General features: G+C 39.0%; 2 protein-coding genes across 4 annotated transcripts in view; one reads left to right on the forward strand and one right to left on the reverse strand.

The window, feature by feature from the left end:
• The window catches only part of LOC140141561 (probable proline--tRNA ligase, mitochondrial), a 32,549-nt gene extending 26,509 nt beyond the window's left edge, over window positions 1-6,040 (reverse strand). Inside the window, exons 1-3 of the mRNA XM_072163470.1 lie at window positions 5,854-6,040; window positions 1,816-2,031; window positions 279-456 (exon numbers count right to left, since the gene is read on the reverse strand). Coding sequence (XP_072019571.1) covers window positions 279-456; window positions 1,816-2,007 — 370 coding nt within the window. The 5' untranslated portion in view covers window positions 2,008-2,031; window positions 5,854-6,040. The remainder of the gene's footprint in view (window positions 1-278; window positions 457-1,815; window positions 2,032-5,853) is intronic.
• Window positions 6,041-6,207: 167 nt separating this feature from the next.
• The window catches only part of LOC140141560 (translation initiation factor eIF2B subunit beta-like), a 45,768-nt gene continuing 34,746 nt past the window's right edge, over window positions 6,208-17,229 (forward strand). Inside the window, exons 1-3 of one of the 3 annotated variants that reach the window (XM_072163469.1) lie at window positions 6,208-6,382; window positions 14,130-14,206; window positions 15,483-15,689. In XM_072163469.1, the coding sequence (XP_072019570.1) occupies window positions 14,145-14,206; window positions 15,483-15,689 (269 nt within the window). In that variant the 5' untranslated portion in view covers window positions 6,208-6,382; window positions 14,130-14,144. Of the gene's footprint in view, window positions 6,383-12,540; window positions 12,661-14,127; window positions 14,207-15,482; window positions 15,690-17,229 lie in introns of those variants that run through there. The other 2 variants (XM_072163468.1, XM_072163467.1) reach the window with 2 other exon arrangements.

Consider the following 17,229-nt stretch of genomic DNA (forward strand, 5'->3'; position numbering starts at 1 on the left):
ACGCACCCTCCGCACCCCCCTCCCACAGATACGCCCCTGCTAACACTAAACTATGGGCTATTCCAGTTGAAATCCACACACCCCTATAGAAGACATGTCCTTAATCTCTCACACAGGGGGTGTTGATTTCAAATGGATTCCCCATTCAGCTGCAGGTAACTCCATTTGATATTCACTCTCCCTGTGTGTAATGATTAAAGCTATGTCATCTATACAGAGGGTGTATGGATATCACTGGAATAGCCCAATGCTGTATCTTTGACAGGTGTAACACTCACCCGATGTTTTCCACAGTTCAGCTTTAGTAAGGCATGGCATGGCTATTTTCTGTGCTCCTATCTCCCCCATGGTGCTATCGATAAGCTTGATGAGTTTCTCTAGAGATCGGAGAGCCAATGGAAGGAAATGAAACGTTCCTGGTCCCGCTGACTGGATTAGGCCGGCATTCAGCATCAACTATGTTATGTCAAATGAAAATGATAAAGAACACTTTTTGAGAAGAAAACAAATGAGACCCCTGAGTCAGGGAATAACGCAAATGGGGATGGGTAGGGGTGGTGCAGACTAGTCTTGTCTTGTCTCAAGTTGAAAGTAACCCCATATTGGGATTTCATCGAGTCAGATTTGAATCGCACACGCTAGCCTATACTCTGATCAGCTCTTAATAGGCGGGGACTCATAACATTGTGGATTGATTAGAACGGGCGTACACACAGTTGGGCGCAGCAGTTACGCGAACTGCGCTTTGCGTTTCGCGTGAAGACGCATGCTTTTGTGAATTTACGTGTGTGTTAGTTGGAACTTTATTGACTCGCGCAGTAACAAAAAACGAATAATTCCCGCCTATTAAGAGCTGATCATAGTATAATCCCTCATGGCGTATAGACACATGTGTAGAAGGGCGATTTGTCCATTCGCTGGCGAAACAACTGCTTATGGTGGTACCACACCCCTTGCCAATTTTTGTGCCTATTTTTGCATTTTTCTCAAAAATTATAGCGCATTGGTGACAAGTAAGATATAAATATGTATATTATACAGGGGCAAGGACTACAACTACAGCACTGGAAATTTTATTTCAGCACAGACAACAGTTGTGGAGTTACAGTCAAAAATGAGGGAAAAACAATATGGTAAATCTGCTATCTTGGTTTGTTGCTCATGGTGGACAGATAATTGTCATTGAGCAGGAAAATTGTCATTGGCCCCTGAACGTGGTTAAAGCAAAACCTCCTATGTAACCTTTTAGCAGTTTTGTTTTAAGCATGTTCAGGGGCCACAAGTAGGCTATAGTGAGGTTTTTCCTGCCCAATAACGTAAGGTACCTCCATCATTTGTCGGCAAGAGCCCTAAATTGAACGATAATTTGAATCTTTAAGCTTGAGCGTTTTGAAGGTTTGCTCATTCAACATTAAACGGGCGTATATGGCACTGTGCTTCCATGAGTGACACACAAACATGGTAGATTTGCTTCTCTTTGGGTTTAATCTCTTTGCTTTCCATAAGTGACACACAGTGTTGGTACTCCTTGATTCTACCTCATTGGTCTATAGACCACTTGACATCATTGTTTATCAACAAAGGCGAGGGACTGGTCTATCGATATGCTTGAACGAACCGCTACACTGTTCAATGGCTTACTTGTACTATATGAAATGTGGCGGGCGATTTAAAATGCATGTGCCCTGAGCAAACTACGATGCGTACACACACTGCAAGGCAAATAACAATGGTTGGAAATTGCCATAATTGGTGCGCATACTGCCAGGCAATTACATCACATGTCAAGTGGTCTATACACACAACAAATCATACCTGAAGACTTTTGCATTTGGTAACATCCTTCGCTGGTGGACATTTATAAGATGGCAGAAACATATTGGAGACACATATCCTCTTGGTAGATACTTGGCGTATACAATGTTGCCATGGGGGTGCCCTCGTGGTATTACTGTTGCCATGGTTTAGCAGCTTAGCTAGGAGAATTCTACTCTGTCTGCCAGTCATGATCGGAGGCCTAAATGTTTGGAACTAATGATATGTTAAAATAAATCACCTGTTAACTTGTACAGTTACATAATGTTAAAATTAATCATCTATTAACTTACAGTTACAGTACAGTACATGAATATTACCATACCGGGGTACATACTGGTTTCACTGATCAATTTTATCATTTACTTATATGGCATTGGGACCTTACCTAATAGAACATAACCAGTAGTGTTAACTTGGAGGCTGTATAAACTTAGCCCACTGAAAGTTAGATTTGGTGCACTCAAATTTGCAATTCTGTATTACAAAATTTAGTTAATTTGAGAAATTTATGAGCCAAAATTGGCCAATTTGGGGAAAATGATTCATTTGACTCACCCAATCATGGCCTACAATAATGTACCGTATTCGTTCCAATAAGCGCCCATGCCCCAATAAGCGCCCACCCAGTGTATTTTCAATTTGCTAAAAGGTATCATTAATGTTGAAGTGACAGATAGATGTCGATACAGTGAAATAGCTGCAGGACTACCGGTACAAATCCTGCGTAAACTTGCAATACATTTTCTGCATCAGAAAAGCTATTAGAACGTCTCAGGACCCTTTTATAACATGTCGTAAATTGGTCTCTAATAAATGCCCTTATGAAAAAATTAGGTAAACAAGGTAAAAAATAAGCGCCCACCCAAAATGACTTTGTTAAGCACCCTGGGCGCTTACTGGAATGAATACGGTACGGTACATGTATTCAGTGATTTGCTCATAAAAACCAATTAAAGGGGCATTTCGTGATCCACAGCCTCATTCCCCCACTTTTCCCAAAAAAAGTTGAGATTTTTACACCACTGGATACCTCTAGCTACATAATGTTTATGTACCAAATATTTCTTGCAGATTAATTCGTTTAGCAAAAAATATCGCCAAATTTGAATTTCGTTCTGGTGCACCAGAACGAAATTACAACACATTGTCTATGGAGCAGTGTAATACACATAATCATGCATAACTCGCAAACGCAAAATCGGAATCAACTGAAATTTTGGAAATAAGCTTTTTTCGTGGGTATCTACTGAAAAATGTCATAAAAAGAGGATGCTAGGATCACGAAATCCTCCTTTAATTTGTTTTGTTAATTATGTGAATGTTGTGATAAAAAAATTAAGAAAATACTATCATACAAAGTTAAAACTGCGATATTTAAAATGGCTTAAAAACCTTACTTTTATTATTTAGACAAAAAAATAACAATGTTAATTTTGCAAATTAGGGTGTTCTGCAATTAATTTTGCACGAATACTACCAGAACTTAGAACTGTCACAAAAATGTTTGACAATAAATGATACCTACAATTAGATTTGTTTTCAAAATACCATACTGACGCAAGTACAATTGTATAGTACCACCAATTTTTGAACTGAAAATTTTCAGGAATTACATGTAGGTGGTGCCAGGTGGGACTTTACAAGATGAACAGCTGAAATGGAAAAGAAGAATAACATTTTTCACGTTCTGCCCCCTTACCTTTAAGGTTCTTGTTTTATTACATTAGATGTATGCTCCGCATATAAAATGTTCATTTTCATTATTTACAATTTAGATAGGTAGAGGAAGAAAATTCCTGTCATTTAAAATGTTCAGCCAGACAGTTGAATAAATTTATGTTTATAAATCTTAAGACTTTTTCAGCAAAAAAGCTGATGAATTTTGAAACAAAAGTCAATATTTTAGCATGGGACTATACTTGGGGAATTAAAACTGTCTGAATTTTGCCTTGAACTTAGGGGTGGGATTTTACTCGAAGGTGGGACTATATCCGCGTCAGTACAGTACATGTAGTTTCATTTTCTGAAGAATGGCCCTGAAACAATTTAAATTTTTTACACCTTTGCTGGGGGATCACTGAATAGGCCTTTAAGAGAGAGTAAACACTAGTCACCAAAGCCCAATGATTTGCACACCATGCACAAGCATGGGTGAGGCAGGGGGCAATCCACTTTCATTTTGTTCTGAACTGAAATTTTGACATGGTGACCTAAAATTTTCCTTGAGAAGTCTAGCCAAGAATTTGCTCACCGATAGCTTCACATTCTAGGCTAGAGACCATTGCATACAAAATCTAGTCGGATTCACTGAAGCATGACACTGTGTAAAGCATTGGAAGTTCAGAAGTAAACACAGCCGATCACAACAGGCGATTGCATCAATTTAAATGTTGGCTAAATTGTGAGCTACAATTTTGGATGTTTTGCTCAAACTAAAGTGGAGCTAACGTACAAAAGAATTCAATTATCTTCATCAACTCGGGGTCTTCGGAACTACCGGAGAGCCTGGAAATGGAATTCTTGTCCGTCGTCCATCTCCCTACATGTACCATCTGTCCAGAGTAAATTATGCCAAAGAGCTTTTTATATTTGTGACCCCTCCCCCACCAAGTCCTCTCATTAAAAAAAATCAATCGACAATAATTAGGTATGCCATGCAAACCTTAGTTAACACATTTTTTTAGCCTGGCTTGAGCATTTTGTTTGAGCTTGGTCCCATCAGGACCCAAGCGTGTCTCCATACGGAGCGACCGTTTAAACAAACAAACAAACAAACATTTACTAGTCAGCGAAATTTGCCTAGACCGGGGACCAAACACAATACATATTTACATAGAAATTTCAATTTTTTTAAGAACAGGTCGGTCAAGGAAACCTACATGTACATAAATATGTTTTCTATACTGCACTTGACCCAAATATGTGATTTTTTATGGTGATGAGACACTCACACATGGAATTTTAGAGGATTTTGATAGCAGTTCCATTTAAAAAAAGCTGCTATCATCATGAGACTACAATGTAAGATAGAAAGTAGAAACACCCCCGTAATGCTGGTTTGGGGAATTTTGCTAGCAGAATCTTTTTGATGAACATGTGAAAGTCGATCTCTGAAAAGATGTAACTTTGCCACGGAAAGTGCTATGACAAAAAGGTTTTCAGTTTTGGCTTTCTTTACTCAAGGGCTTTAATATAAAATGATGCAGTTTGATGGCAAATTTAAATTCACCTGGCAGACCTACAACAATTTGAAATTTGATCATTTAACAGAATTCAGAAAAGATGATTAGCAGAGCTGAAGCCGAAGTCCGAAGCACAATGAGCTGATGGCATGCACAACCAGTACAACAATAGCTGTGATCAGAAATCAGAGATCACAATACACGAAGCCTGGCCGTTTTAGTGGGGATTATGCACTTTCAGTTTCCCCACACGTTTGAACGGGAATTGGATTGCGTACTTTTTTCGATGTCTAGTGAGCAAATTTCTTCAATATTTTGAGAAAATGATGTCAAATTTTCTATTCTATATTGTTTGGTAATAATGTCTTTTGCCAATAGTATGTTTAAAGTTGTAATTTTGTGATTGGATATTTTCGTTCCGATTCAAATTCTGAGGCCCTTCATAAGGGTGCCGATTTCGCAGAACTTTGACGATAATTTTGCCTTTTGGACACTAAAATGCATTCGATCCTTAATTTTGTTTCAACCGAGTCTTAAATTAGCAAGCACAATAAGGTTGGTACCACTTTTATATACATACATTGTAATTGATGAAATTTTTTAAGATTTATTTTCAAGTTTCTAACCGGCGCAAATCGTTAAGTGTGTATTTCCCATTGACATCAAAAATGGCGTAAGCCAGTCCTTAATATACATAGGTACGGCGTATATAGGACTGGCAAGCGAGTCTAGGCCGTTTGCGGTCCTTAAATCGGAGGTAAGCTTACAAAAATACAAAAAAATTCTTTGATTGGCACAGGTGACAAGTTGTAAATAGGAAAAATTCGCGAAAATAGCGACACTAAAAACGTACCTTTTTGTTACTTTACCACAGTTGTTAGAGGTCTCTGTAGGTTCAACTAATACCTGGATAATGTTTTTACGCTACAAAAGTATCATTTGGAATTTTGAATTACGAAATACGTACGGAAAAAAGGCTAAAATATCCGGGCAAATTCAGCACGAATCCTCCGTATCCATTTACACACAGCTCGTAGGCCAGCAAAAGTGACAATCTTTGTTTATCCTCCCAAAATCAATTATAGAGGTCAGAATAATAGCTCTAACATTATTGGTCGATGCAGGGCTAAGAACATAAGACAACTTTTGTGATTGGCTAATGCGATCGCCCCCTGGTTTCCGCTTTGGGATAACTATCAATTTTGTCAGTCTTGTTTTTGTGGATGCTGCAATGTGGATGCAATATTGAAAATTAACACTAACAGCATTGTAATTAATGTTTCTGCATAGTACTGGATTGTAATTTTGTGAATGCTGCTTGTCTTTACTAACATTTCGTTGTACATCAAATTGTGTCGTCATTAAAGTAGAACTAAGCTAAGGTAATTGTAAATTTGGTTGCGAATTGCGTAAATTTTAGTCATTCTCGTAGTCGGGCTGACGTCACAAAGGGGAAATAGCCTTGTAAAACCAGTGTGCGCATGTGCAGATCACCTTTCTTGAGCTGATTGCTATGCGCGCGCGCTTGTGCAAAGGGGACGAAGGGACAATGTTCCCGGATGTCCGACCGAGTGAATAAAACAGTTCAGTACTAGTACTAGTAGTGTACATACCGTACCGTTCAGCGTTCTTAATTTAGATTACTCAGTACTGATTAGTGGAAATTTTGATTACACAAGAACGTGTGAATGAACACAGCCAGAAATAGCGTGACTTTTTTTGCGTACACTGCGCGATGTACCGTACGGCGTACGCCAGTATGTGCGACTCGGACTAGTGATTGGTTAGTACATGTATTCCTAGTAGTCAGAATAATCAGACCCAGAACAAAATATTAATTTCTGACATGATCGTGTTCTGGGTCTGAACTGTTTCCATTCGAAATCTTGATGGCAAATTGGACAAAAGAAGCACATGGTCCTACTTAGACTGCGGAACTCAGTCCTCAATGATAGTCAGTCACTTATCTTTTGGTCGTTATATGACTATCATTTGAGGACTGAGTTCTTACCATACATCTTCCGAGGTGCAGTTTCAGACAATAGCTTGGGATTATTGGGGCAGAGGTTATCTTTTGAATTCGTTCATGACCACTGAAGCATAGTCACGCCTGTCAACGACACTTGGCGTGAATTGAAAGACCATGTCACTCGCCACAAAAGAATGTCAAAGGTTAATTTTTGGGACATTAATAAGGCCGAGGCTGATTGTCGACAATTGTCGACATCGGCTTTTTAATTTTTATCGATTGTCGACAATGAAAATGCTTGCCGATACCAGCGCTAAAGGTTATACGACACCACTTTGGTGTCTTTCCGCGCCTCGAAATATGATGCTTAAAGTCTATGACTGGGTCCTACTTATAGCTTTTTAATCCCCTATTCATGTTGCGTGAATCACTCTATTGTGGACCATCCTTTTGATACTTGAGTATTTGGACAAGCGGAACAGATTTGACAGGCCTTTTGTCTACCTCTCTGTTTGTAAACAAATGAGGAGGTTGAAATTGTCCTCCTTGGCCGCGAATACGAAAGTCAGCGTAATAGTACGGCACTAGATCAAGTACAGCTTTTGAAAGCTGTGTTCATTCAATTGAAATTCCCACTGTAGTACTCCCGGCCACTGATCATGCTGATGTTGTACATACCGTCAAGCATAAAAATAAGGGTAATATTAAAAGCTGAAAGCGCTGAGGAAGATGCCTCAAAATGATGTTTTTTACACATATTTGTAAAGTAAATTACACTAACATAAATAATACCCTGCAAACATTTTTCAAAAACATTTACCTGATGACCAGGGCTGTCAACCAGGCCTCGAATTAAGGATCTGAAGGGGCACGGCAACTTTTTTAGGGCAAGTTGTTAATTGCCTTGGATTTTCACTCAAAAGGCACGGCAGTTTGTAATATTTCAAGAGGGCATCATGGCAACTGTTGAAAATTTGAGAAGGGCACCAAGGCAATTTCTCAAAAGTGAAGAAAACACACACAAACATAGATAGATGATTTTATTATGAAGGGGCAGGGCTGGGCCGGGGCACCGACGGCAACTTCATTAGAGGGCACGGCAAGTGACTGCCTTGGGTAAAGGACATATTTTGAGGGCATTATGGCAGTGGGGATGGGCACCCACGGCAAAATGCTGTGGGTGCCGTGGGTTAATTCGAGGGCGGCTGTCAACTCTCACGCATTGGTCGTGAGTCTCACGCATTCGGTCATTTTCTCAAGGTCTCACAGCAAGGTAGTATAATCTCACGCCTAGATAGTAAATCTCACGCAAAGAGCCATCAAATGAGTAAAATCTCACACATCGTAAAAATAATTTGTTGTCCCTACCCCCCACTTTTTAGATTCAAATTTTTATTATCAAATAATCATGGGTCGATCAAAATGAACATTGTAGTCAGCAAAAAATAATTCCATGTCCGACAGTGTCTCACGCCAAGCAATTCCAAAAAGTTGACAGCCCTGCTGATGACCCCTTTTTTTCAAAATTTTATACCATTTACCCCCTTTTTTCTAAATTTTATTATATACCCAATGACCTGTTCTTTAAGAGAGCATTTCGTGATCATCCCCCACTTTTCTCAAAAAAAGTTGAGATTTTATATCACTGAAAACATAGATCTTGTTGTTTTTTTGTACAAATTCTTGCAGATTAATTCATTTAGCAAAGATATTGTGAAATTGATTGTCTATGGAGCAGTGTAATACATATGATTATGTGTACTACACTGCTCCATAGACAATCATTACGCAAAAGTTTACATAAAATCGGAATCAACTGAAATTTTGGAAATAAGCTTTTTCGTGGATACTAGGATCACAAAATACACCTTTAATCTACATGTAATGACCCCCTTTTTTAAGATGTCCAACATTTTGTACCGATGTGGCGATGTCAGTTCTAAAGTTGCGTGCTCCCAGGTATTTTTATATTGCTTGCACTGCACCATCCATTCTTTTGACTACTACATTTTCTAGTCCAAATAGTCCATGTAATTGTGACTTTTTGGTTTTCGTCTGTAGACTAAAAAAGCTATACAGTCATGCAACCTTAACAATGCATGATGCATGGTCCATGTGAGGCATGCAAATCAAATTATTGTATTGAAGAAATCTACATGTACTATAATGGCTTCCATAATACATTGGAGCATTGGGAAAAGGTTAAAGGGTACTGGACCATTGTCCGAACGAAGTACCGTAACTGAAATAATCAGGGCCTAGATTTTGTCTTGGTTTGCGAGAATCAAAATCCATCATAGTCACTGCTCTTACTGTATGATACAATGAGAGAAGTTGATTCTTGCAACCGAATCTTATACGAGAATTATACCCGTATGCGAAGCATGAACGGGTATATTGCCATTCTATGGTTTCTTCTCCTTCTCCTTTTCCTCCATCAAACACAACATTCTGTCAAGGCTAGCGCTAAAACTACAAGGGCCACAGGGCCCATATGTGGTACACTTATGGGCCCTACCCCGTAGATTTATCCTTTGCCCATCTTGGCCCCAGAGGTCAAAGGTCACAGGCCCCAGGGGCCCAAATGTAAAAAAATACAAAGCATGCCGTTTCTCATCAAATGAAGCAGCCTCAGGGGCCTGAGTTGGTACACTGATAGCCCCAGGGTACTCTATATACAAGTATACATGAACCCCATATGTCATATATTATGGGCCCCAGGGCCCCAAATGTTAAAACAAGGGGTAACAGATTGACAAAGCTAGCGCTAAAACTACAAGGGCCCCAGGGCCCATATGTAGTACACTTATGGGCCCTACCCCGTAGATTTATCCTTCGCACATCTGGGCCCCAGAGGTCAAAGGTCACGGGCCCCAGGGGCCCAAATGTAAAAATACAAAGCATGCGGTTTCTCATTAAATGAAGCAGCCTCGGGCCCTGAGTTGGTACACTGATAGAGCCAGGGTACTCTATATATACAAGTATACATGAGTCCCATATGTCATATATTATGGGCCCCAGGGCCCCAAATGTTAAAATAAGGGGCAACAGGTTAACAAGGCTAGCTATAAAACTACAAGGGCACTAGGGCTCATATGTGGCACATGTATGGGCCCTAAGTTGTAATGTGTCTTCTGCCCATTTTGGCCCCAGATGTTTAAGGCTAGGGGCCCCAGAGGCCCAAATGTTAAAACAAAGGGCCGGTCGATTCTCAACAAATAAAGTAGCGACAGGGTTTAGATTTGGTACACTAATAGGTCTTCAGCATTATATTGTTTTATGTATATATGAACCCTATGTGTCACATAATATGGGCCCCAGGGCCCCAAACGCTAAAACATAGGGCCGGCCGTTACTCAGTAAATAAAGCAGCTACAATGTCCAGCTTGAGTCTGCTGATAGCACTTGAGAAGTATATTTCAACATATGCACAGAGCCCCATAAGTCAAATATTATGGGCCCCAGGCCCCAAATGTTAAATCAAAGGGCCGGCCATTTTTCACCAAAGCTCAAAGTTTGTACACAGACTGCACCTGAGAATTATATTGTTATATGTAGGCCTACATATGAGCCCCATATGTCACATAATATGGGCCCAGGGCCCCAAACGCTAAAACATAGGGCCAGCCGTTACTCAGTAAATAAAGCAGCTACAGTGCCCAGCTTAAGTCTACTGATAGCACTTGAGAATTATACTTCAACATGTGTACATGAGCCTCATAAGTCAAATATTATGGGCCAGGGCCCCAAATGTTAAAAAGGGCTGTCCGTTTATCATCAAATAAAGCAACTTCAGGGCTCGGAGTTTGTACACAGATTGCACCTGCGAATTATATTGTTAATAACACCCACCCCATCCCATTCACAGACAATTGCGTAATTATAATAATATAGATGACAGAAACGTTAAGGCTGTTCCAGTTAAATTACATACCCATTGGCTGTTCTATTTAATTTACATACTCCCTCTGAAATGGCTGTTCCATTTAATTTACATACTCCCTCTGGAATAGCTTTCCCTAATCAAATTGCACATTGTGAATTTCAATCTATCAAATTGCATAGCTTCACTGTGAATTAGAGAGACTGACAACAGCAACCTAAGTCCTCAGCAAATAAGGACTGTAAGTTTGTGTAAACCGATAACATGCGGGTATAGCCGTATTTGTGTACAAATATATAGCCTTCTAGTTGATTCTGTGATTCTCATCGAAATCTAGGCCCTGGTAATCTTTTCCTAATGTTCAGCGTTTTGTGGAATCAGTGAGCCCATTGATTGATAATAATTCTGTGACCTGTACAAAGATAAAGGTTATAATCGTTAATTATCGCTCCAGTTTGTGTGAAGATTGAGCAAATTTTTTGACCTGTTTAAAATTTGTTAAGGGGGTACTACACCCCTAGCCAATTTTTTGCTTATTTTTGCGTTTTTCTCAAAAATTATAGCGCATTGGTGACAAGTAAGATATGAATATTATAGGGCAAGGACTACAACTACTGCACTGAAAATTCAGCAACTCAAGGCAAGTAGTTATTGATTTATTGATCAAATATTGGTTTTCCCTCATTTTGACTGTAACTCCACAACTGTTGTCTGTGCTGAAATAAAATTTCCAGTGTAGCAGTTGTAGTCCTTGCCCCTATAATATACATATCTTACTTGTCACCAATGCTCTATAATTTTTGAGAAAAATGCAAAAATGGGCACAAATTGGGCAGGGTGTAGTACCCCCTTAAGTACTGATCTGATCTCTTTGTTGCCATGAATGCCTTAATTAATGTTTTTGGTCTTTTCCATCAGTGCTTGAGGAAAGAATTAGCCCTTTTTTTAATGTGAGATTCTGTGGAATAACCCCCCCCAGAGCACCACAAAAAATCTTGGAAGTGATCCATGTTCGCTAATAAACTTATGTATAAAGTTTTCCTAAGGTATATAACCAAAGTCTAAAATTTTTTGAAAAATCTAAAAAAAAAATAATCTGACAAATCCCAGAAATTGAGGAGGGAGGGGACGAGAACCAAAACATTAATTTTATACGGCCTAAACCACATTACAATGTGCTATTCCACTTGAAATCCATACACCCTATGGAAGACATGACCTTAATCTTCCACACAAGGGTGTACATAAATTTCAAATAGAGTCACCCACTCAGGTAGCTCCGTTTGAAATCTACACTCCCTGTGTGGGAGATTAAGATCATGTCTTCCATATTAGGGGGTGTATGGATTTCAACTGGAATAGTCCAATGCTACCCCTGGCAATCTCTCTTTGATGTGCTTGTAAATAACATCCCTTGTAAATTATGACCCTGGTTATGTCAGCTACTGAATGTTTAAATTTGTCGTCTGCATCACATACTGTCGTATTTCAAAAGGCTGCCTTGTGTGAATTTTATTATCATTTTTGTATTTCATTGTTATATTTGAGCATGTGAACTTTCGCTTATGAATGGACATGAGATTTTAATATTGTGACAATACCTCAAAATTAATATATAAAAGTTTATTTTACGGTGTATCTCATCACAATTAAATGACAATGATATAAAAACAATCACACACGGCAGCCTTTTGAGATACAACTGTATGTGATACAGACGATGAATTGTTCCTATTAAGCAAAGTGTAGGCTAAATCTACTTGATGTGTGTGTGCAGCACCGTTGAAATTAACTGGATATAAAAGATGGTAAGAATTCATCCATCAAATGAGCATGCGCATAATGCATATCAATTGGGGTATCATTCATGGACGCATCCAATGGACTATTCCAGTTGAAATCCACATTACCCCTGTGGAAGATTTTGGAAATATGTTCCATGGGGGAGTATGTTTTTTAAATGTAATTGGTCAGGGTCAATCGATCATTTTGAAACCCATACTCCCCTTGTATTATAAGGGCTTTACCTTTATCTTCCACAACTGGAATGGGTATTTCAAATGGAAGCTATCCAATTGTCTATTCTATTCAAAACTCATACTCCCTCTGTGGAAGACTTTAGCTAAATCTTCCACAGAGGTGTGGATTTTAAATGGAATAGCCCAATAATTGATTTATTGTTGTGATCATGGCATATTGTCGAATAGAATCCAAGTATAAACTATTTCAAGTTTAAGGTATGACTGATAAAAATAAAATCCTCTGTTTACGGAATAAAATAATACAAAGGCTTGATCGCTTCTCGCCCTCGGCGAATCAACACTTGGCTTGACATGTTTTTTACTTTTTTAGGGATGGTTTGTAGTAAACTGTTATTCATCTCTCTGTCAAATTCATAACATATATAGACTACATGTGGGGAGGTCATATTTTGTAGATCATGTATAACCTGTCATAATGGATTCTGCCAAATAAGATTTTGCATTTTCCCCATTTCATGGTATACATTATGTTAAAACATATCAGTTGGTGTTCATCAAGAGGCTTCCATAGGATTTGGTTCACCTCAAATTCGGTAGTGACATATTTCTCTGGTCGCAGTACAGAATCACATGTAAATTTAATCACAGAGAGCACACTTGCACAAAGGCAGCGCAACCTTGAAAAAGTATTCATGTCACTACAGAACTGAGATGTACAATTAATTATGCACCAAGTAAAGATCAAATGTGATATGGTTCATTTTTAGAGGGTTCTAATTGAAATGAATGTAATGAAGCATGAAGTAAATATATTGCATACAGGGTTCCCATGGTCCTTGAAAGTCCTTGAATTTGAAAACACCTTTAAAAGTCCTGGAAATTTGCACAAGGTACTTGAAAGTCATTGAAAATTAGAATTTTACCTAAAGTATAATTTTTACAAAATTTGGGGAGTGGAGAGGAGCTGTCCCTTTCATTTTAAAACATGCCGCATGGAGAACCACATCATGATTTTTGTGTTGTGGTATTAAGTCCTTGAAAATCATACTTTTGGACCTTGAATAATCCTTTAATTTTAAAGGCTTCAAGGTGCAAGAACCCTGTGCATAGTATACAATTCATCCAGGTGGCCTCCCAAAAGCTACTTTACATGGCATTTTTGTAAATTATGTACTTGGAGCTATACATCATGATTAAAGCCTACTTGTATACCAATACTGTCAATTAGAAATTTAATTAACTTTTAAGTTCCAAGCAGCATTTAAAGGTTCATTTTCTTCGTTCTCACTTTGCAGGCAACTGAGAAGACAATGCCTGATCCATCGGAGCTCACAGAGAAGATTGACAGCTTTATAGCTGATCTCAAGAAAGGGTGAGTAATTTACATGCGCACATGCACATACCCCAATTTGCATGCCCATACAAAGTGAGGGCGCCCTCACTCTGTGTGTGAATTCTGTGCATTCACACCAAAGATGTTTTACTTTAGTAAAACCTAGATACGCTGATGCCTATACTGATGCACGGCAGTGAACGTAACCGTTCCGGCTGAAATCCAGAAATGACGTCACTTGTTCTGGTGCTGCCACTTCCGGGTAATGCGGGAGAAGAACATGCCTTTTGCAAACAAAATGGCCGACTCGTCCCGGCCCCTTTCCAGCGAAAATACAGCTTATTTAGCCTATGTGAACATGGGGTCATCGGTTATAATATTTTCCTATCATATTGGACTAACACGTCAGCTATATGGTATTTCACGATATAACAGTAATAAAAAGAAAACTGCAAACGTTCGTTCGTCAGATGTTTGACGAAGTGACCAGCTCTAATGACGTCACTATGTAAACAACATAGAGGTATAAATAATTAATTTGGTAATACCAAATATGGAGGTATCCAAAAGTATGCTAATTAGAACAGGTTAGAAGGCACGACGAATCAGAATACGATCCTGGTATCCAGTTCTATGCAAATGAGTTGAAGGAGGTTACGTGAACATGTAAACTTATGCGACTCTTGTGTATACCGACCTCTGTGCATTCACACCGAGACATTCACACTACCCCCATTAAAAGCAAGAAAAGCTTTGTGTGTTTTTCATACACCCCAGTGAGGTCTGCCTATGTAAAAGATAACCTTTGCATATGATATCCTTGCTTAGACCTTGCTTTTACTGTGAACCTCGCTTTGTATGTGTGTATGCAAGTTAAGCACCTCTGCTTTTCGAACACACAAACATGCACACCCCACCCACATACAAAGACAATGACTGATCTATCAGAGCTCACAGAGAAGAGTGATGATTTTATAGCCGATCTAATGAAAGCGTGATCGTGAGTAAATTACTTCCAAACATTTACATGCACACACACATTTTGTTTTCAATGGTAGGTTAAAGTAAACATATTAAGGAATCAAAAAATAATAAAAACTGAAAAACCAAATCTGCAAGGTTTTTCACCCCTTTCCCAACTTTCACTTGCCGTATCTCAAAATGGCTGAGTGCGACTTAATGGCGGGTTTCGTCAGAGCGGGTCACATATGTCTCATGCACATTGTTGAACAGTTGGCCCGCATGAGGTGGGAGCTTGTAATTTGTGGATTATCTATTGTTTTATTAATTTGAGCTATCTTCATTCTTAATTTAGGGAAGTCACCGGGTCGTACGATGTAGCATATGAGACGTTATCCCTGATGCGTCGTGTGGTGGCGCAATCCAGATGGGCAAATGCTGGTGAACTAATGGCTAAGGTACGCCAGGAAGGCAAGCGTATCGTAAGCGCACAACCAGCAGAGTCTGCATTAGGGAACATGGTACGAAGGGTGCTGAAGATTATCAGGGAGGAATACGCATCGTAAGTTAAAATAAATAAATTGCACTCTTTAGGCAAAAAAAAAAAAAAAGGTTCGTCTCTAAGCTTGCATGCGCATTTGTAAAATCGCACGATTTGAAAAAAAAAAGAAATGCAGAATTTTTTTTTATTTCAAAAAACAATTTTTTCCAGAAAAATTCAGCGAAAATCAGATTTTTTTCCTCAAAATACCATAAAAATACTAAGTCAGGAACAAAAAAAAATCGCATTTTGCATTTGTTTTCAAACTACTCGTGACCTTTGAGACAAACCTTTTTTTTTTTTGGCCTTACGGATTTTAGTGCTCGCCGTATGCTGTGACCCAAGCTTGGGCGATGATCTTTATAGTGTGAGGCTCTAATTTTCGAGTTTCGAGTTTAATTTTCGAGTTTCGAGTTTAAATTTTCGAGTTTCGAGTTTAATTTTCGAGTTTCGAGTTTAAATTTGCTGCTCAGCGCCGTAGCTGGGATTTCTTCCAGGGGGGCAAAGGGGCGGGGGCCCAAATCCACCAAATTTCCCTGCACTTGGGTGGGGGGGGGGCGAAATAGACAATTTTGCGGTCTTATTGATAATAATCGTATGGTAGGCCTATTGCATATAATCGTATGGATTCTCCATATCTCTACCCCTCCTCTCCTCTCTCCCCTTTCTCTCCTCTCTTTTTCCTCTCTCTCCTCCTTTTCCTTGCACTAGGGGCAGGGGCCCAAATAGGAAATTTTTGCCAGGCCCCCTCCCCCCTTCCCCCCCCCCCTGGCAGCTACGCCACTGGTGCTGCTCAAAACAATATTGCAGAAAACTAAGAAGTGGCCTCAAATGTTCTAAAGAATAAAGTAATTTAATACATGTACAACTTGTTAAAAACATGTACTTACTATACAATATTATCCAGCTATTAGGCTAAATTAAAGTCGATTCCCAGTTTCCTGTTACATGACTCCGACTTACTGACGGTCATATAAATTGCTGATAAAATAATTCATTATTTCCAAATATTTCATTTTGTCAAGTTTTAAAGAAGTAAAAACTATTTGAAAATTTTCCTCATCAAGAAAACATATTTTAAGCATTTTTCTATGGATATATAGGTGGTATAAAGCACTCAACTGACATCATGACATCGTTTGTGGTTAGCGTTGCACTTCCGCTATCCTTTACCACGTGCTGGTTTGGATACTATACTAAAATAATGGATAATGAAAAAGTCACCTACTCAGTCTTAAAAAATGGAAAACTGGGAATTAACTTTGATTAGCCTTATAAAAGTAGTTACAAAAGGGGTTGAATCTTGATTACACGTAACTTACATAATGTGACCTCACTGACCTGCTACCACAAAATGAGCGCAAGTTGCAAGTAGCAAGTTGGTAGTTTTGAAACGTCTTGGTAGCTGAGTTGTGTTCTTTGTGTCACACGCACTCGGTTCAAGCCAATATCATGTCCTAATGTCCTAAGTTGTGAATGGGGCACAATGGGTCATTCTGGAAGGACATACTACTGGCTTGTACAGGTACGCCGTAAACAAAGAACATCAACTAAGCAGCCA

The sequence above is a fragment of the Amphiura filiformis genome, chromosome 19, assembly GCF_039555335.1.
Source record: "Amphiura filiformis chromosome 19, Afil_fr2py, whole genome shotgun sequence".
Lineage (NCBI taxonomy): Eukaryota > Metazoa > Echinodermata > Ophiuroidea > Amphilepidida > Amphiuridae > Amphiura > Amphiura filiformis.